The 21,686-nt window shown below is 43.8% G+C and overlaps 1 protein-coding gene across 2 annotated transcripts in view; it reads right to left on the reverse strand.

Annotated features, from left to right (window-relative positions):
* Nucleotides 1–21,686, reverse strand: part of LOC107993752 (paired box protein Pax-6) — a 37,437-nt gene that overhangs the window by 9,082 nt on the left and 6,669 nt on the right. Inside the window, exons 2-8 of one of the 2 annotated variants that reach the window (XM_062076256.1) lie at nt 17,938–18,190; nt 17,456–17,636; nt 13,456–13,732; nt 11,181–11,345; nt 10,164–10,234; nt 4,490–4,716; nt 2,371–2,627 (exon numbers count right to left, since the gene is read on the reverse strand). In XM_062076256.1, coding sequence (XP_061932240.1) covers nt 2,371–2,627; nt 4,490–4,716; nt 10,164–10,234; nt 11,181–11,345; nt 13,456–13,732; nt 17,456–17,636; nt 17,938–18,190 — 1,431 coding nt within the window. Of the gene's footprint in view, nt 1–2,370; nt 2,628–4,489; nt 4,717–10,151; nt 10,235–11,180; nt 11,346–13,455; nt 13,733–17,455; nt 17,637–17,937; nt 18,191–21,686 lie in introns of both variants that reach the window. The other variant, XM_062076255.1, reaches the window with a different exon arrangement.

Below are 21,686 nucleotides of genomic sequence, written 5' to 3' on the forward strand. Positions count from 1 at the left end.
GAGGAAAACGACAGGAGGGAACGCGGTCGACAGGGGCGAGAAACGGCCGCGAAAGGGGGGCTCTGCTCTGCTCTGGCGCCCGGTTGAAGGGAGGGAAGAGGAGCAGGAGAAGGGGAGGAAAAAAGAAAAGGAGAAAGAGAAGAATGGAACAAGGAGGGGAGAAGACAAGAGGAATGCCGGCGCGTGTACCGCAGTATTCCACCATTCTACGGCGTTCCACTTCATTCCTGTAGGTACGCCGCGCACCCCCGTATTTCCTCCCCTTTAGGTTCGCACGTTATTGAGCGCTCGCCCAGCCGAGGCGAGACCCAACCCATCCACATCCTCTGTTCGCCCCCTGTACACCCTGAAGAGAGGAAGAGCCACCCGTGGGGGGAGGGAGACGGTGCGAACCGGAGGGAAAGGGGATGAGACGTTGAGACAGAGAGAGGGAGGCAGAGAAAGAGGGAGGGAGAGGGAGAGCAGGAGAGGAGGAGGTCGATCCTCCGCAGTTTTCGTTAAACGAGGAGGAGGGAGGGAGAGGGTGAGGGGAGGGTGGTTGGTGGAAGAGGGAAAGTCGAAGAGGGAAGAAACGGATGGGGTGTGGGTGGCGAAGGGAAAGTGAGAGAATCGGGGAAAATGGAAAATTCAGCAGCCACGGGTGGCGAAGGGGAGGGTGGGGTGGTGGAAAACCACCGAACATCCCGTTCTTCGATTCAGAGAGCCCGCTGGCGCCCGTGCGAGATTTGTTTTAAAATCCTTTTACAATTCCGTGGACGAACGAGCGCCACGTGGTGCTTGTGTATCGTTTTCCTGCATCTATTCCCCTTTTCCTTCCTTTTCTTCTTCTTCCTTGTTTCTTTTTCACGTACGGGCCGTAAGAGGTTCGCGTCCTTCTCTCGATCTCTCTCTCTCTCTCTCTCAGGGATTGCACGACCCCTGTTCGAGGGGGTGGGATCGAAAGAAGAGAAGGTTCTTATTGTTGGATAATACTCGACGTTTTATTTTGCTATCGACGCGTTAGGGTGTCGGGTGGAAGTGAAGATTGGTTGGAAATTTGAAGGGAAAGCTTGCCCATCGATTTTCCAGATACCCATTCTCCATGGGAATAAGAACGACTCTGTTTACTCTAGGATTTAGACGCGCTCCATATTGGATACCTTCAAATACCGATTTATCTTAAACTCGAAATACTCGAGATGAAAGAAGAGAGAATCTATATAGTTATATCTATATGATAAACAAATTCTGTGCAGGGCAATTTCAAGAAATCTTCAAAAACTACGCACGCATACAACGCATACAAACGAAAGATATCGTTATTAAGCGTCCAGCCAAACAATTCAATCGAGGAACGAAAAGATAGCATTTGATTTGAAGATACATTATTTAAACGCGAGATATTTTATTCTCATTCCCCGCGTACGAACAACGCAACAACGTCGCCGATGAAACAACAAACTTCCTCGCTTCCGCCCATTAAACTTCGCGACTAAGTAGAGAAGAAGACGGCTTGTTCTTTTTTCATCGTTTGGACGCTTGAGAGTTGGAAAGGCGAGAGAACGAGACCACGTTTCACCGACAAACGACACGCGTCGAGTGCCGCAACCACGCGACGGGAATCGGAATTTTCCACCCCCACCCCAAGTTTCCATCGATACCGAAAGAAGTTGAGAGGCTTGAATTGGGAGGAACGGCGCGCTTGCCTCGCTTGGTCGGAAAACGGACGAAGGATAATCGTATTTGCAAAATATGAGAATTTTGGGAGGGACGGTCGTCAAATTTTAATTGATAAAGTATTCTTAAGTACTTTGGAGTAGTACGTGTAATTTAAATATAGGAAGTATAATGGATAAATTTATCGTATTTGGAAAACTAATTCAAATAATTTAAGAGACCCATCGATAACAAAGAAAAAATCACCCCTTTTTATCGAAATAATGGAACATGAAAAGAACATTCAGCTAATCTAAAAAAATCCCTTGTAGTAGTATCAACATTTTATCGACGAGAATTATCTCTTCTTAACAAACTTACTTGATACAATTTCCCTTGGAGAATAATCTTTAGAAAGAAAAAAAGTCCAAATAAAATTCCTCGATTCCCACCACACCGGTCAAAGTACCGTTAAGAGAACCGAAACCACCTCTCCCGATCCACTTTCTCCCCTGCTCATCATCGCCTCGAGAGAGAGAGAGAGACACAACCTAGAGAGAAAAAGGTTTTACCTGGACGAAGAGATCGGCATCCTCGCCTCCTTCTTTGCGTTGATATCCCGACCTTGATCAGTGTTAAACGCTTAAGCTTAATGGGGGAGGAGAGGAAGGGGTAGGCGGCCTTGAAGATGGAACAAGAACAACAAACAAACAATCCTTTAAAGCGGAAACTCACCAGTGGCGGTCGAGGTCGTTGGTTGGTAGGGCGCACCACCTGGTCCTGCAGGCTGTCCTCCTGGCGTGGTGGGGGTTCCACCATGAGAGGTCGGTATACCGCGATGGGGTTGCGAATGCGCAGCAGTGCTGTGTGCGTGGGAGTAAGACTGCGTCAGCGAGTGAAGGGGCTCGTGGAACACGTACGCCGGATATCCCTCGGCGCGCTGCTGAAGACAGCTTCCACCCATTGACCCGCCCAAGCTGCTCGACATCGAGCTGCCAACGTACCGAGTAAGATGGAGACATTGCAGGGTGAAAATGCGTTAACGTGCCGATCTTTACTTTTGAATTATCGGTGGCCAGAAAATTTGGAATTGTTTTATCGTTACCGAGTCTTGTTTTATTAATCGATCGAAATCGATTGAATTTTTTTTTAGAAAAAAAAATTCGAAATTAGCAGGTGTCGATCGTTTCGATAATTTTGATTGATCGTTTGGAGCAAGTGATAACGATTCCAAATTTTTTGATAGTTATTTTGAAAGGATTTTCGGTCGAAATCGTAGGTGTCGATAGTTTTGATAATTTTGGTTAATTAAAAGTTGGAAATTTTTGGAGCAGTTTTTTATCGACAATTATTATTGTGAAAGGATCTTGTTTTATTAATCGATCGAAATCGAGCTTTTTTTTTTAGAAAAAAAAATTCGAAATTAGCAGGTGTCGATAATTTTGGAGCAGGTGATAACGATTCCAAATTTTTTGTCGATATTTTGAAAGAATCTTCGATCGTAGGTGTCGATAGTTTTGATAATTTTGATTAATTAAGTTGGACATTTTTGGAGCAAATGACAATTATTGTGAAAGGATCTTCGATCGAATTTTCTTATTGATTAAAAGTTTGGAATTATTTGTTATTTGGGATATTCCAAATTTTCCGAATAGAATATAATGTTATTTTAAAATTTTTGTTTCTCGATTTCGATATATAACAGAGTTTGTGAATTTCACCATATATTAATTTCAAAAATAGTGCAAATTTAAGCTTGAAGAACGTAAATGATCCAGTTTTATCTGGTCATTGATTAAGGATCAGAATTATTAGTTTTTTTCCTTTTTTTATTTACTTTATACGTGAAAATTTAAACGTGAAATTAAATTAATATTTCTTTTAAAAGTGGCAACGATTTGGTGAAATTGTCATGTTGATAAATTTTTCGAGAGTTTCGTGCGAAGGAAAAGTTTCAAAAGATTTCTTTTTTTCTTTTTGAAACACGACGAAAGGATAAAACGGCAAATTATCGGCGTATAAAAACATTTGTATAAAGATTCGCGTGGAAGAATTTCATTGTTACAATAATTTAATGAATCCATGATACAACACTCGAATTTGATTTTTCCACAATTTGTTTCCTCTCGATAAATATTTCGTATCAAAGAGATTTCTGGATTATGGATTTGAAGATGTATAAGCTTTTAGGAGGATTAAAATTTTTGACACGAGGCCAATCATTTATTCACACAATACGAATTTCAATGAATCGTGAAATAATGCAAAAAAAAAAAAAAAAAAGGTACGACTATTTAAAAATTGTTTGGAGAATTTAAATTCGAACCTTTCGATATCTCCCTTATCCTGTAATCTCCGCAACAATGCAACCTCGGTTAAAGCGCAGTTCGATCGCCAAATTTTTTTAAACGATGAATCACAGTTACCATTTTGACATATGCAAAGTAAAACACAAAAAAAAAAAAAACAATCAAACTTTCTTCAATTCCCAAAAAATTAAATCACTATATTAAAAGAAAAAATCTTTCAAAATCAACTTATAACCACTCGTCTACCCAATCTCGAAATTAAATTCTCCAAACCCGACTCTCCACCAAATCGCTTCCACTTATTATTAATCCTTTCATCGCCCCGCAACAAATATCGTATTTCGAAAACACCTCCACACCGATTCTTCGGAAAGACAGCTTCTCCTTCTTCTTCTTCTTCGATTCGACCATCACATCTCTCTTTCCCCTTCCTTTCCCTCCACTGCACACAACACACACGTACACACACACACACACACAGCGACGCGGCACGGAAAGCGTGGAGAAGGAGAAACAAAAGGGAAGAGGATGAGAGAAATGATTACCTGTAAGTGTCGGGCATCGTAGCGATCGGCTGCGGTATCGACGAGTACATGGCGTTGAATCCGGCGTTTAAGGGTAACCGTGGCGTGGCAGGGGTCGCGGCAGGGGGCGCGGTGCTGCTTCCACCCCCGCTGCTGCCACCGCCGACTACCTGATCGACGGCCGCCCTCCTTTGGTTCCGTAATTTCTCCTCTCGACGCCACTTCGCCCTGCGATTACTGAACCACACCTGCAACCGACGCAATGACGGTGCTTTTGTCACGATAAGGGGCGTCGTCACTCTAGCACTGCTCTCGCATTATATATCCTCGCACACCACCTTCTCGCACATCTCTCTCCGCTCCATCTTCTCATTCTTCGCTCGTGCACACTTACTTTTCCCTTATACCTACCCTCCTCGCTTTCCTTCTCTCTCTCTCTTTCTCTCTCTCAGCTCACCCACACACACTCCCTTCTCACGCTATTCCCTCCTTTCTCGTTCGTTTCTGCTACCAGGTCCGTTTCAGATATCCTTTCCTCCCTGCCTCTGTTCTAACAGCCATCCATCCGATAATCTCACCCCTCTCCTCAAGAGTTCTCGTTTCTGAGCTTCTTTTCCGTTTCTTTAGGTTAGGTTTTTCTTTTTGGGGGATTTATTGCCTGCGAAATTTGGATAGTTTCTTTTCTTTTTTTCTTGGTTTATCATACCTGTTAAACTCTTTTTATGGACAGTATAGTATTGTATACTATATATAGCGAAGTTTTTCTTCTCTTATTTTAGGCGAAATCCAGATACTTTTTCCCCCAAAAGCGAAACGAGAGTTTGCACGGGATTCTCGTGCAATCTGTTAATTGCGATTCACGGATGGCCAATTGAATTACTCCCACTTTGCTCTCCGATGTTTCGTTGGTCTTTCTTGGATCCGACTCGTTTTCAACTGTATCTTACGAGAGAAACTATTTTCGACGATGTTCTTCGACTCTCCTCGAGATTATTATGGATATATAGGATACGAAACGAGTTGAACGATAGGAAATAGACGATCAGAGTTATCGTGGTTCCGAGGTATTCGATTCTCGTTGCCTTGAAAAATGAAAGAAATTGAACGAAAGTTGGAATATCGGGTAAATTCGTTCATAAATATCCCGCGTTTAATTGAATATCATTTAGTTACGAGGCTGGCAACTCGAAACAGCAGGGTTAATAATCCGCGCACTCGAGAAAGTACGAAGAAACGTTGCTGAATCGCAAACTTCGCAAACCTCCTTAATTGCCAACAAACGTTTAATCGATTCTCGTGCGTTCTATATTTACCAACGTCGAGTTGTAATGCAATAACGATCCACGGGGATCAATTGGACAAAAAAAATAAAGGTATTCTATCTTTGTTTCAGAAGAAAAATCGAAATCGACGACACAACTTTCCGACGCAGAGATCATTGGTGCAGGCAAGATGATGGCCCGTAATAATCCCGAGCTCAACAAATCGAAGCTTTAAGCTTTCTTTGTCACGCTTCCACGGGTCTCCTAGCGATAAGAGGATTCCCTTCCTCCTTCGATATGTCGATTTCCCCCCCTCGCTCGTAATATACAAACACGATATACGGATTATCGAAATTTCTTTCCATCGTGGAGCAACGAGATGATAGATATATCCGAGTTCCGAACGAATCTCCAAGAGTAAAATAATCCGCGCAACGAATTAACGAATATTTCTTTCCGAAAGAAAAGTATTTTCCCTCCAATTTTATCGAAACAATTTTATTTTAAGGGAGAGATTCGTGAAATGTTTATAAACGGAGAAGAGGGGGGGAGAGAGAAAAGAAAAAAAGAAATGAAAGAAAAAGGAAGGGAAGAGGAATTAATACGGAGTAAAAATTAAAAAAGGGGCGGGGAAAAAAGGATTACAAAAAAAAAAAAAGGAGGACGAATTGTTGAATTACGAAACGAGCTCGATTGCTCGGCTCATTTGCAAAAAGGGGAAAGGAGAGAGTGAGAGGGAGAGAGGAGAGAGAAGGGAGAGGGAGGGAAAAAACCGGGACGAACACACGCTCCTCTCCTCCTTCTCTTCTTCCAGCGCGCGCTTTTATTAAATAGCCGACAATTGCTACGTCGGCTGGTTCCGTTCGCGAACAGCCGCTTAAACGTTCGCGCGATAATGAGAATAACGATATAAAAATTCGATTGCCAACAATGAGCGCAACTTTCTCAATTACCATGCGCCACCGAGGACGCTAACAATAAGCCAGACCGGGCGGGGAAGGGGTTATTATTTTTCCTCCTCGTCCACCCCCTCGCTCTCTCTCTCTCTCCCTCCCTCCCCCGCCCTCGCAAGCCTGTGATCCTGACGCTAATTTGTACGCATTCATTCGAGCTATTGGTTGAAAAATAAAATAAACGTGAAAGAGGGAATCCAAAGAGGGAGGGAGAGAGGGAGGAGGAGAGGGTTGGACGATTCGCCTCTATATTTGGAAAATGTATCTCTATAGGGTGTTAAATATATTCGTGAGATATCTTTTTCAACAAGTATCGATTGTGAGTTATAAAAAGTTGGCAAAATGGAAAGATGTTAGATTAAAGACGAGGAAAAATTTTTTTCTTTTTCTGAAGTTGAAAAAATTATATATGATTATGGAGTTTTTATTTTTTAAAACATTGACGGGTGCGTTGTTCTTTTGAAATTTAAGTCTTCCAATTGGGAATGGAAGGCAATAGAGGGTTAAATTGTTTATAATTGCTTCGATAAATAAATCTTTGAAGAATGAAGAATTTTTGGTATAATCGAATCCCGAATATATTAATAGATTATTATATAATAAAATACGTATACCTTGGATCTTAGATTAATTATATCTCCATTAAGAATTTATTTCTATCATTTCACTTAAACTGGTGAAATTATAAAACAGAATTTCCCAACTTGGAATTGATGATTTCATCGTGCAACAGTCGATTCCTTAATTAACCGCAACACTTATTGTTAACGTTAATCATCATCGACAAAAACGAATTCGAGCAAAGAATTACCCTCGTAATAACAAAAAAAAAGGATCAAACGTTCGCAAGAAAGAAACATTGTTCCATGTACAACCCCGGTACATCCAAAATGGCCACCGAAACGTATCGCCATCCCTCCTCTCTATATTATTAAACAGAGAGTGAGAAAATTTAAAATTCATTTTGTCCGTAGCGAAAAACTTGATCCCGCACACCCGACGGCCTTCAATTGAACGAAATAAAAAAAAAGAGGGGAGAGAGAGTGTGAGAGGGAGAGAGAGACGAAAAAAGAGAGAATAAATTTCGTGTCGGCAGCGACGTGGCAAATCGTGTTCTAGCGGGCCACCGGCAAATATCCACCATTCGCCCGCAGCGAACTCCTTTCGCCCAATACCGTCGTTCCTCGTAAACTCGTCCTACCGCGTCCCGAAAACTCGTTTGAATCGATCCATTCGGAATTCCACGAACCGGGTACATCGTTCCCGTCCCTCGCGGCAGACCTTCTACTTTGATTGGCAATGTTTAGAAGATGGCGTCGAACGCGAATTTTAAGATCGTTCCATGGAAGACCTCGGTCTCTGCGCTTACGACGTTGTAAAAATGATACGATTTTTTTCCACTGCATTTGACGTACTTTTTCTTTCTCTCTCTCTCTTTGTTATACGTTTTCCGTTATACGTGTGAAAATTTGTTTGAGAATTTTTTAAGTTTATCTCGAACGATATACTCGATATTTTGGAATGGTTAAGAAAGATTAGGATATTTCTTGATTTAAGTATGGATTGGATTCCGGGGGAAAATTCTACGAGACTCTTCTAACTCGAGTTTCGAAATATCTCTTAAGATAGAAATTTGAAGAATTGCGGAAAGATTCGAAAAGGTGGAAAAAAAGATGTTCCGTATCTCTTTTCACGAGTTGTGGATTCAAATTGTAATATTTCATATTTTAACATTCCGCAGAGATCGCAGAGATTGGGCAAAGATTCCTCGACGGAATTATTCTTTCTCTCGCGAATGTTCCGACGCTGCCCCACGCTTCGGCCATCACACGAGGGATTCTTCTCTGGGCAGCGCCATAGATGATAATCGGGCAGTGGCGGCGGTGTTGCGCGGCGTGGCGAAACTCGTGCGAGTATCCAAGGTATATAGGTGGAAAAGCGAGGAACAACCAATCAGAGGGCAACCTCCCTGGGGACGCGACGTTGCCATGGTTGCGTTCGAACCCTCTTAGGCCGTCTGTGCCGGATCCCTCACGGCTTGCTCGGGATATGCCGCGTGCGGCGTGGCGTTTCGTAGCCGTGTGCCACGACCGAATCCGCCACGCCATGTCCTGCCCGTGCCACGCTTTTCCTCTCTCTCTCCGCATCCTCGCAATTGTCCTCCTTTCCTCGTCCAACGTCCAACGAGAATCATAGTTGTTGCTGCTGTATATATATATATATATATCCAGAGAGAGAGAGAATCGCTACCTTTTTACCTCTTCTCGCAATCTTTCTCTTTCCTTCTGCTCCACCCCTTCTTCTCTATTTTTCTACCTTTTTCACTCCCTTCGCTCTCTCGCTCCCTTTGTTCCATCCAAGGGAGGAGGTTCGAGAGTAGAAGAAGGATCTTTATCTTTCTTTTCCTATCCATCTTCCCTACATCTCTCTTACCCTGTCCGTCTGTGCTTTCTCCGTTCCTCTCTCTCTCTCCTTTCCTCCGCCCCTCCCTCTTTATCCGCCTCTCTCACTCTCTCCAAGCTCTCTGCCTTTGCCTCTCGCACCGGCACTCCCGGTTTCCTGCACTTAGCAAGATCAATACCAGCCAACGAGGCTTGAAAACATGCGTCAACATGGTCTTGCACTGTTTGTACGTCCACATAACGCTCAGCGCCCGGTTACTACCACCGACGCGAAAGCCCGCCGGCCACTTCACCACCCCCTATCGTCGGGGCCAGGTGAGGGAGGCCGAGCGGATAGCAAGAGGGTCGAACACAGCGGCACGGCGCGGCCAAACAATGTTCGATAAGGCTGCGTACATATTAGCTCGTATAACCGTGCGTCACCCCACGGCTCGAGCAACGATGTTATATTAATTAATTACGATACACTCCCTCTCCCTCTCGCACGCTATTTCCTCCCGTTCATACCTTTGTATTATCTGTACTCGTGTCACGAGACACGTCACGTTTTTCCTCGAGTTTCGTATCAAACGATCCTATTTTGTCCGAATCTTCGTACGAATTTAGTTTAATCGTCTTCGAGGGAACAACGGAAAGTTGCAACTCTTCAAGATCCCGCTCTCCGTCAAATTTTGCGAAGAAAAACCTGCGATAGTCGAAGAGTAGAGTGAGAGGTAGAGTCCGAATGGTGGCACGCGTTAAAAAAAAATGGTGTAAAAGAGGCTTGCATAAAGACGAGAAATCCCCCCGGGTGGTCTCGCAGATTCGTCTTCCGAGGTGTTTAACGTCCCCGTGGTCACGCGTTTCAAAGCGTTTAATGAAAGGGCGTCGTTGCACTTAACAGCCGCCCTTCTCTCCTAAGGCCGGGAGAAGACGTGTCGTGGGAGTGGAAGAAGAAGAGGAGGAGGAGGAGGAGGAAGAGGAAGAAGAGAAGGAAGGGAGAAAGAGGGAGGAAAGAGGAAGGGAGAAAAAGGCGGAGCGAACGAGAAAGAGGAAGCACACGCCGCATTCGCACATTCACACTCACCTGGATACGTGCCTCAGGCAATCCAATCTTCTCGGCGAGACGCTCCCGTGCAAACACGTCCGGGTAATGTGTCCGCTCGAATTCTAAAACGAAACCAGTTTGCAACAAGTGCTCGTTATTAAACGTGGCTCTCCGTTGGATAGCTCGCGTGTTTTCGCGCTGCTATATAAGTAATTTGCACACGCACGCACACGGTGCACATATTTGTTTTTAACTCGTGCGTAAGCGTGTACGTGGTACAATTTTATATTAATCGCGCATAATTTCGATTCACCGCGAGACAAGATTAAAAGGATAATTATCGAACGATACTCGAACACGCAGCGCCGACTTGAATGGTCGCGGATCCAATTAAAGCAGCGGTGCTGCTCCTGCTGAGCGAGAGAAGGCCGATATGTACAGATATATATATAGATACGTATATATATGTATATATATATATATTTGAGGAAAGCAGTAATTTACCTCGACCGTCTCTGAATATGCATGCATCGTCGCGAAACGGAATATACGTACACACAGGATCCATGACACGATCGTTGGACGTTTATATCGTTATTACCGGCTGAACGAAAATGGAGCTTTCTGTTGATAGGGGGCATAGGTGTTCGTTACGTGGAAATGCGAAATTGAAGCTACCTATGGTACTTTTCCCTCTTTCTTTTTTTTATTGTTTTCCTCTTTTCACCGCTAGTAATTGTAGATGGATTTTTGTAGGATGATTAAAAGAGGGATGTAGGCTGCTTCCAACCCCTTAACGCCCGTGCTTATGTTCGATATAGTTTCAATTATGAATTCGCATCCCCTTGCACCGTAGGATTTAATAATTTACATTCGGAAGCAACTCATTTATTTTTGAGAATCTCGTTTAGAACGATGAGCCGGTCGTCTTCTGTTACTAACACGATTCATATACGTTTATCTTTTTTAAAATTAATGACACGGTGGTTGAAATGAAAACTTCTCTATCGAATATTCCTCTATTATCGTTACCACAAGATTATATTTTGAGAACTGTCTAAAACTAACCTTTCTCGAGGCTGTCGATCTGTTCGTTGGAGAAGGATGTTCGATTGCGCTGCAACTTCCGTTTTAACCTCAGCCGTACCTGCGAATCCTCGTCGCCGGACGAATTGTGCTCCGAATTCCCATCCGACGTGGCCTCTTGCTGATGCGACAATAGTGAGCCCGTGTCTGAAAAACGAACGTCCCCCCTCTTTATCGGCGAATTTTCGAGAAATTCTCAAAAAAATCAAACCCATCTTCTCCCCCTCCTCCCCTTTCATTCTCCTATTTCCCGGCTAATTCACAAATAATCCGCGCGCGACAAGGACGACGAGGAGAAGAAAATTGGGAGGGGGAGAGAAAAGAGCGGCATTCGAACTTTCCACCAGTTTGCCTCAAGAAGAGCGATCCAATTAAGGATCGCCCCGTCCCGGTATCGTTCCAGCGATTTCGCGACGAACGACGCGGACTAATGTTCTCGGTGTTCCTAGAAACAGCTGTTGTTAGAGAGAGAAGAAGAAGAAGGGAGGGCCAAGATTAAGACGGAAAACGACAGACAGAGGTGTGTCCTCCTAGTGTCTGTACCAGCGGCGGTGGTGGTGGTGGTGGTCGTCATCGTCGTCGACGTTGACGGCTCCCGGTGAGCCGCGATTACTTTCCGCCTCCGCGCACCGAACCCTCTTTCCATCCCTCTCCTCGATACCTTCCTGCCATTTCCTCTCCCTCCCCTGTCCATCCCTTCGTCCCTGCCTATATACTCGCCCTTACACACTTATGTAATATATATATACGTATCTCTCTAGATGTGTACCTATATATATATATATCGTCAGCTGCTCGCTTTCTCGTTCGCTCATCTCTCGCGCATCGCGCACCACCCACCCTTTCTCCACCGCCTTCTCTCTGCCACGACCCTCTACTACGAAATCTCTCGCCAACTTCCCCCTCCACCTCTGGCCCTCATCCGAAATACCGCCATCCTCAACGTGTATGTATGTATATATATGATATATACTTACGTGGCCCCCCTCTTCTTCACCCCTCGCGCCAAGTGAAATCATCGTCTGTACGCTTTTATACGGGATATTTTCTACTTATTCGAGTAGAAGGGTGCGAACCTGTTTTCGAGAAGTGCGTTGGAGAGTTTCTTTTTTTCTCTTTCTTTTTGAGAATGCAGGTGTTATTACTATTAGAGCGATCGACGAAATGGGGAAAGAGTAATTTAGAAGAGATACGATTACAGAAATTAGTACAGTAATTTTAATTTTCTGGATAGAGAGTGAAGCTTTGTTGGAGTTACATAGGAATTGTTGGAGAGTGGAAGAAGATTATCGTAAACAATCCTACCATGAATTTATACACTGAGAAACTTGGATATTCGTTTAGCCCATCGAATTAGCACAATTCCCCTAATCTGCTTATCTCGAATTCGCGGTCACATTCAGAAGCATCACCGTGGAGCCACGGAGAGGACCGCAGCCACCGATTGGATCCTATTAGAAGGGAGACATCGTTTTTTCGATACCGACTTCTTTTCTTCTTTTCTTCTGGAACGGAAGGAACACCCCCATCGGCGAAAATACCGCACAATGCGCCAAGGAAGGCACGTAATAACGGGACGAGAGGGTGTTGCGCGTGTACGAGCAGATTATAATGCGTGGAGGGTGCTCCCCCTCCCTTGACTTTGAACCTCGCCTCGAGACCATTGTCGAGATCCGTCACCGCACGGCAAGAAGAAGTGGATCGAGCATTGAGAGGATTCCTATGCCGTTTGTCCGATTCTCTATGCCTTCCCTTCGAGGCGACGGCGTGAAAAAAAGGTGAAAAGAAGCATTGACTGTGCTCGATGAACGGTAACAATTTCGTTTACGTGTGGAGCAGTTGAAAAGTGACGTCGAAACGAGGTGAAAAGGATTTTTCCTTGTTGATTTTCGCGGGTACCGAGGTCTAATCGATAGATAAATACGCTTTTTCCCAATCTTTCTCTTTTAAAAAAAGATTCAAGTAAAGAAGTCGCTGTATATCTCCAACCTTTCCCAAAAACCCCTTCAATCAAATCGAAAAACGAAAAATCGTTTAAAAATTCACAAAAATCTGGTGAAAGTAAATCGCGTTAAAAAATTCTCCGCTCGAGGGAAAACGGAAAAAAAAAAAAAAAAAGAAAAACACCCCCTCCGAATAATCAGAATCGCGTAGAATAAAGGATCAGCATTAACGAAGTCGAGGAACAAGAGATTCTTCCGACGAGAAAACACGGTTGCGCGTCGCGCTTAGCAATTAACGTATAATTGGGACTCACCGCTTCGTTTGAGCAGGGAATCGTCGCGGCCGTGAAGCTGGCTGCCGGGTAGAAGCGACTGGCCAGAGCCCGGGGTCGCCGCCGTCGGGATTCCCGTGGCCAAGGGATGATGAGAGGGCGTAGCGGAATACCAAGCCGGTGGCCAACCTGCAGCCTGCCCATTGAACATCCGAAGCTTATCGTACACGCTCTCGGCACCCTGATGCGCTTGCACTGCCGCCGCCTGTTGCTCCTTCTGCGAGGCAAGGTTCCTCAGCACCCTGTTGATGGACGACACCTGCCGAAATATGCCAATTACATTTGACGGGGCAGAGAAATGCAAGGTTTTTCTCTCGCGTAATAGGATAAACGCAAGTAGTCTTTGTTGATGTTTCTTTCATCGGTCGATCTTCTCGAGTAGGAGTGAAAAGAAGATCGATGACGTTAATTACATTAATTAATTCGATATACATATTTATATCGATGAGAGCGGATTGTTCGAGATCGATAGAAGAGAAAATGCGCACGCAGTTGGGGGGAAAAAAGTTTGTCCATTGTAAGTTGCATGGTATCGTTTTTGAAACGGTGATTGGTTTTTCGTTTGCCGACACCACCGTTTTCAGGAAAGTATCGTGGATTGGTTTAGCGGGTTGTTTGACAAGTATCAAATCGTTAGAACGTAGTAGAATAGTAATCGCGGAGTGGTTGTGATTGAAAGGAGTTTGTTTGTTGTAAGTTGGCTCTATCGAGCGATTGGTTTTTTCATTTTTCGAATACCATGAATAGAAGATTGGCATCTCTCTCTCTCTCTCTCTCTTTCCCATTCCACGAGTCTTACATTTCGACGAAAAAGGAAACGCAGTATCGTTTAATCGATTATCGCGAAAATTTGCAGGGGTTAATTGAACGCTCGACGAGGGGAGAAAGAACGTGGTCAATCGTGAAAGATCGGTGCTCTGAGGAAACAAAGAGGAAGAGACGAAAGAGAGGGAGAGAACTTTTTTCCCAAAGTTTCATCCTCTTCTTTCCCCGCGACAATCATTTCCATAGTTACATAGTCGGTTGTCTCTCGTTCGTCACTCCCTCCCATCTCTCTCTCTTCCGTTCTCTTTGCCGACCTTCGCGTTGAGGGAGAGACTAACAGATGAAAGGACACCGCCATCCAATTATTATTACATAAAACGGTTTCCATGGCTCTTCGCTCCCCTAACCAACGATGGTAGAGCGCGGTCTTCTTCACCTTGTACCGAACCACTGGCCAACTCTAAAGTTATAACGAGCCACGGGGGCGAGCCTTGTGCTCTCGACTCTCGCGCATAATAGTCTCGCTCGCTGTTCTACGCGCGCTCAACCGCCCCTCCTCTTCCACATCCCCTTCTTCATCCCCCCCTCCTCCAAAACACCGACGGTGCACAGCAAGCGAGTCGTACGTACGTGCATAACTCTCCGCGCACTCACTCCACCATGGACCTCTTTCTTCCCCGTGGATGTGGGTGTGCAGGATATCGAGCGAGGCTTCTTAATTACTGGGCTTTCGTTCGATGAGGGAAGAAGGGGGGGAGAGAGAGAAAGGGAGAGAGTTTCCTCGAGTTTAAGACGAAATAATGGGCGTGTGTACGCGGTCGGGTGCCAACAACCAACGTTGTTGTACACTCGAGTATGTACGGGTCAAGAGAACGCGTACGTATGCACGAGAGGGGTTGGCGCGGTTATTACGTCGAATAAAAGCCGATAAATTCAATCGTGTGCTTTTTGTGCGCGCCGCCTCGACGAGGGATCGATCTCGAGCGTCGTCGAGCCTCTCGTCCTCGAGTTTTTAACTTTGTAATAAGCGAAACACGTTTAACACGGATCCGCCAATCTCGAAGCGGTGTGTAAATGTTTAACACGGTGAAAAGTGATTCTAAAAAGAAGTAAAATTCTATCGAAAATCCTCGGAGAGATGATTCTTTGATCCAAGATTGCTTCTTAATTAATAACTTTTTAATCGAGTTTAAACAAAGCGCGATTTAAAGTGCATAAAATCTCACAAACCAGATAAAACATGGTGGAATTTCTCCTTTCCCCTCTACATAACATCCTAAACCCAGTCTCTATATACGTGACGCGATATCCGAGTTTCTTAGGAAATTGCGCAAACCCATCGTATAGATCCAAACAAACGAAACTCGACGTAATACGAAGCAAGGAGAGCCCCTCCCCTCCTTAACCGGAATCAATCCAACAGGGAGGGGGTGGTGGTAGGTTACCTCGAAGGGAGACGACGGCATCGTGGAAAGTTGGTATCGCAAGATTCGTCTCAATCCTGCGGAATAATGGCCACGAGAGGGAGGGAGAGAGGGCGCATGGAAAGGACGTTTTCGAGACTAACTGCATACAGCATCGAGAGACAGAGAAAGGGAGAGAGAGAGAGAGTTCCAGAGGCAAGCAAGCAAGCCCAGCCAGCCTAGGCTTTCCATCATCAAACCAAGCAACCTGGCTGTTCTACGCTTCGCTCCACTCGGCTCTCGCCGCACAACAGCCGCAGCACCGATGCAGACCATTACACGCGCGACCGGACACGAATAATTGTGCAACACGCTTAACTGATCCCATTCACCCTGATTCTACCCGCTTCCATCCGCTCGTCGGCGACTAACCCCGTCGCACCCCATTGCCGCGGACGATATGTACCCACCGCAACAACCGGCGCTCCACCACTACCACCATCATCATCGTCATTGCTATCATTACCGTTAACGTCGTTGCCGTTGCGCGAGACAATCGCCGTCGTCGTCATCGCTGGAATCCCCTCTCCTCCTTTCCCCTCCTCGATCCAAGATTCCTCCAAACGATTCGTTGATACGTTTCGAGGGTAACCGAGGAGGAGGAGGATTCTATTCTATGGAATTTCGTTGCAATTGATTTGGGAAGCGAATTATTATTTATTAAAAAATTATATATACGATTAATGCGATAAGCAGAAATTCACTCCACTATATATATATATGTATAACACAATCTCGTTACGTGAGATTTTCATCGAAGAAAGCTGTCGAAAGAGAGAAACCGAGATCTCTTTTCCTCTATCTCGTTCGACAATTCACAGATTCTATCCCCTCTGCGCCTAGAGAAAAATTACAACCTCCGTGATCGTTATAACGATCATTCCACGATTTAAAAGCTGCCGATCGAACACCGCGTCTCTTCTTTCCGTGCCGGATAAGCATCGACGGTAAAGAGCCTTATACCTTTCTCTCTCCTCTCCGTATGCTCGCCGATTGATCACCACCCCTCCCCTGTGAGCGAACGAGGGATTCGAGCGCTCCTCCGTTCCCAGAGAATCGGCAAAAGCGAGAGGTTCCTCCTTCTTCGCAAGCCGACGGATAACGACTCGTACGCGTGTCATCCCCTTCGGTATTCCTGACAGGGCGGAATCGTTGGTTGGAAAAAGGGGGCTGCAGCTAGCTACGCTTCCTCTTCTCGGCGAAGAAAAAGGCCTTTGCCGACGCACGCGACAGACACTCTCGATCGAAGGGATCCGGCCAGAGGGGAGGAGGAGGAATATCGGGGAATATCGATGAGGAAAGGATGTTTGGAGGCATTGCTCGACGGAGCAGGGGAGCCCAAGGGGTGGACAATACAGGCCCGCGTAATGGACCGATTACCTATCCCATCCGATCGTATTGACGAGACTTTGATTAGGGTCGAGTGGCCAGATCCGACGGGTAAGTACCGAGCCGTCAGGGGTGCGCACCGCCCTGATAAACCGCCGCCACTGCTCAAAGCACTCCTCCTGTGTCTAGGCGAATGAGCATCCCGCTCTCCTCCACGTTCCACGAGTGGATGGAACGCGACTCCCGCGCCGCATTGCGCTTTTCTTCTCCGGAATTGGCGGATGGTACCCACCTCATTTGCTAATTGCACGCTTCGAAGCGCGCTGGATCATCGTTGGGACGCTCGTGGACGTCGGATGATGATCGATTGTCGACGAGATTCCCGATATTTCGACTTGGGGATATCGAAAATGGAAGATACTCACGCTCGGTATGTTGTCGTTGTTGCAAACACCCTCTTGCAAAAGTCGGTCGCGAATCTCCCAAGCGAAAATCGATGGACACTCCCGTTTATAGTCGGCGATTTTGTTCACTACCGGCGTGGTCGCCACACGTGGCTTGCTACCGCCAATTGCACGTGGTTTAATTGAACCGGTCTCGTAGTACCTGGAAAAATAAACCAATTTCTTCGTTGGCGGAGAGATCGAAACAGTTGCACCAATTGGAACAAGCTGTATACAACGGTGAATAAATATTTTTCTCATATCTCAGTCGAATTTGATACCAATAAAAAAAGTAATAATGGAATCTATTAACGCGAGATAAATTAAATCGATAAATTATTACTAACCTCGTGTATCAAACGTGTGAATTATTTATTCGAAACGTAAAAAGCAAAGAGCAAACGAAGTCGAGGAAGTGATGAATTTGACAAAATTTCAACGTGATCTCGCGTTAAATCACTGACCTGCCTAATATCTTGGAGACGCAGCCATTGCTGACTTGCAGTATGCGCGAGATGTCGCAGGGTCTAGCACCACTGTGGGCCAGTTCAACGATCTTCTGCCTTGTAGAGTCTGGTAATGGTCGGCCATTGACGTAAACACCGCCAAGCTGGTTAACCCCGCTGTGTCCTGCAGCCGAGCACCCAAATATTGAGTTCTGTCCGACCATAGAACCCCCGCCAATACCCGCACCACCCCCGTGCATCAAGTCCTCCTCTGTGAACCAAAATCGCGCACCAACGTGTATTCTGTCACTTAGCCAGGGTGTCTGGTTGAATAAACACACCGGCCCATATGTGTCCACTTGTGTGCGCGTGGCCCACGTTCTTATTAGCCTGATTGCACCGCATGCATCGTCATCATCGCCGTGGACACACATAGGTGGTGACGAACCGCGTGCTATCGATAATGGCTACCGTTCTCGATTTGCCATACGCTGTGTACCAAACGTGGGGCCTGTCGTCGACTTCACGTATCAAAGGTGGGAAATTCAATTTGCCGACCAACGATTAACCCCTTCAAATATCGACGAAATATCGACGAAACATCCTGTAGAAGAATCACTTCTCATCGAAGATACATAAGAAGGTAATAATTATGAAATAGAATATTTTTTATTAAACCTTTGAAGATAGATACTATTCCTCGATTATTTTAAATAATAATGGAAGGAATTAAAGTAGTTTTTCACGAGTATATAAAATTACACATACGAAATAAATAACATACAGGAGTGAATAACTATTTAATTTTATAATTGATCCAACTTATTGTTTTTTAGATCTTGAATTTACTTAACAATGGAGAATGGTGTTTAAAAAGAGGTGAAAATATATCTGAATTGTGGAAAGATGGAAATGTTTATATACGTACTTTTTTTTGCATTTTTTACAATAATAATGTTTCTAACAGTTAATGGAATCAAAGCGCTTGAAATTGTCTGGAAGACAAGCTTGGATCGTGAAAGGTTAATCCTCGTGTACCATTCTGTAATAATATGTATCATGATCGTTGAAATGGAATGGAAATCCAAAATAACGTAGTATCGAAGCTGCTGTAAATCGTGGCAATTTTGAATTTCCAGAATAAACAACTGCGCGTGATAAACACAAATACAACGACTTTTAATAATTACAATATACATAATAACACGAGTCAAAAGGTAGACAATGAATGTTTTAAAAAAAAAAAAAAAAACGCCATTGTTAATTCCGTTACGCGACACAGATGGCACGATTGTAACAGTCTACAATTGCGGAGGTACAATTCCAAACACTAAAGAGTACACTGGACAATATTTGCGTTGGTTAATCGATGAAAATACCCGAAACCACAATTAACTCGTTTTTCGACGACACACGTTCGTAAAAATCAATAAACTTTTGTTAAATTTAACGAGATAAACGACTGCAAATAATCAAGCTATTCGTCCACGGTTTATCAAAATGTATTTTCAGAAATAAAACAGTGAAAACGAGTTTAATAAAAAATAAAATAAAAAGTAATGAAAAAAAAAACAGAGAGAAATATCTTTCATTCTCATTGTATATAGCGAATAGCCGACGGTTCACGCGAAATCATCGAAGACTGCGCTACACTATTCTACAAGGCATTTAAGGAATTCACTGTTTTATCGAGTATGAAGAAATACAAAGTAAGGTGGATGTGGACAAAATGAGCCCTTTGCTCTTTTGTCGTCGATTTTTCTCTGAATTTATGTGCCAACGCCGACAGCGTGCAAAGAATAAGAACGGAGTGAACCCCGTAGCTATATACGTACTTACACGGGGTACACACGGCCAGGCGCAGGGACCGCGGCAAGGACTACCATTCCCGGCATTGCTGCTCGCGCTAAATGCATCTTGCAATTAACGAATTTAATTAATCTACCGCTTTTGCGGCATGCAAAACGACAAGAAATAGTTGAAACGCAATTTGAATGGGTCTGCTCGTGGTGCTGCAGCACCGTATGAAACCACTTTGTGTGTAACGTCGGAGCACACCATGGCGCTTTCATCAGACTTTAGCCGGCGTTAGGAGAGGGCCGAAATTCCACACGTTTCGTGCTTATTTCACGCTTAAAGTAGGCATGTTTCCGCTCTCCAACTATCTGTCACTTTTCCTTGTCTAAAATGCACAAACTACTTCGCGATTGTGTCGACGCGAGACACAATCGAGAATTCTGTGTATTCTCTTTTCTATTTTTTTTTTTTTTTTCTATTTCAATTGATACCTTAGTATCAAGAAAAAAAATAAGATAAGAATATTCGTTTGCAGCTTTTGAGTTTATATTACAAGTATTATCTTGTGTTTGGTATTAAAAATGAAGACAATAAAATTTTGAATAAACGAAACAACGAAAGATTTCTAAAAATTTTTTTACCAATATACAGTATATATATATATATTCATTAATTTACGATCAATCATTATTTTCTTCACTTGTAATATATTATACTTATTAAATTATTAAATATTTTTAAATTAATCAAATTTACACAAAACTGCTAATCAAATTATCCAAACAAATAACATTTTTACATTGAACGTAACATTTAAAAATACGACTTGTTAATAGGTAAGGTAAGCAATTATATAAATTTACAAGATAAGTTCTCTAATTTTTATATTATTATCGTGAATTCCTATCTGAATACTCGATCATTAAAGAACAAGGAAAACGAGAATTTTGCATATGATATTAAACAGATATCGCGAGTAACGAGCACTTTTATAGTTTGATGACAGAACAGAAAATCAAAGACAGTCTGTCGAACGAAACAGCGTAAAGTCTATTCGATTATGCATGCTGCGTAAAAGAGACGATAACGATATAACGTTAAGACATTTTCCTTGATCCGATTAAAATGGCGAATATCCTTCGAAAATCCAACGACGAAATATGATGAATATTCATTCGATGCGTATTCAAATAACCACATATGTAAATATAGTCAAGTATAAACGCACATTTTTGATGCGTGCAATACATTATGCGGATAGCACATCGCATCTTTCGAGATAACACTGGGATTTGCACATTCATATTACTACTATCTAATATTTATACACAGTACTTCTTTCATTCAAAAGATTATATCTTTCGTGATGAACACATTTTGCTTTATACCAACAAGATATCACTGTTAGATACACGATCAGTATGTGCATCAAGCTATGCTTAACATTTGTGGTAAATTATTTAATCAAGAGTATAAGAAATGCTCTTCAAACTCTTATTATATTGATCGATCTTGAATACAATGTGATTATTTATACGGATCCGAATGATTTCACATAATCACGATCCAATAAATCAAGCGAAAATCAGAATGCCCTCAATCAGATCACCTCGCGGAGACTATTGTTTTCCTTTAAAACTCGTTCGTCGTAAAAATAAACTATTGTTAAAGGCATCGAAATCCCGGCGTTGCGAGAAAACCCCGTCGTCGTCTCCGCTTTGTGGGACGACGCAAACCCGTCACTGGTTTTTCACCAGTTTTAATTCATTACAAAGAGGGTGTGACTCGGACATATACATAGGTATACACGGAGGAGGAGAGATCCCGGCTGGACGACGAATACACAAAGTAAAATCCTTTCTCTCTCCCTCTTCCTCTCCCTACTGATCGTCTACTATCCCTTCCACTCTATTCCTCTCTCTCGTCTCGCACGAGGAGAGCGAATCGTCCGTAGCGCTCAGCACCGACGA

The sequence above is a fragment of the Apis cerana genome, linkage group LG6 (assembly GCF_029169275.1).
Source record: "Apis cerana isolate GH-2021 linkage group LG6, AcerK_1.0, whole genome shotgun sequence".
Taxonomy (NCBI): Eukaryota; Metazoa; Arthropoda; class Insecta; order Hymenoptera; family Apidae; genus Apis; species Apis cerana.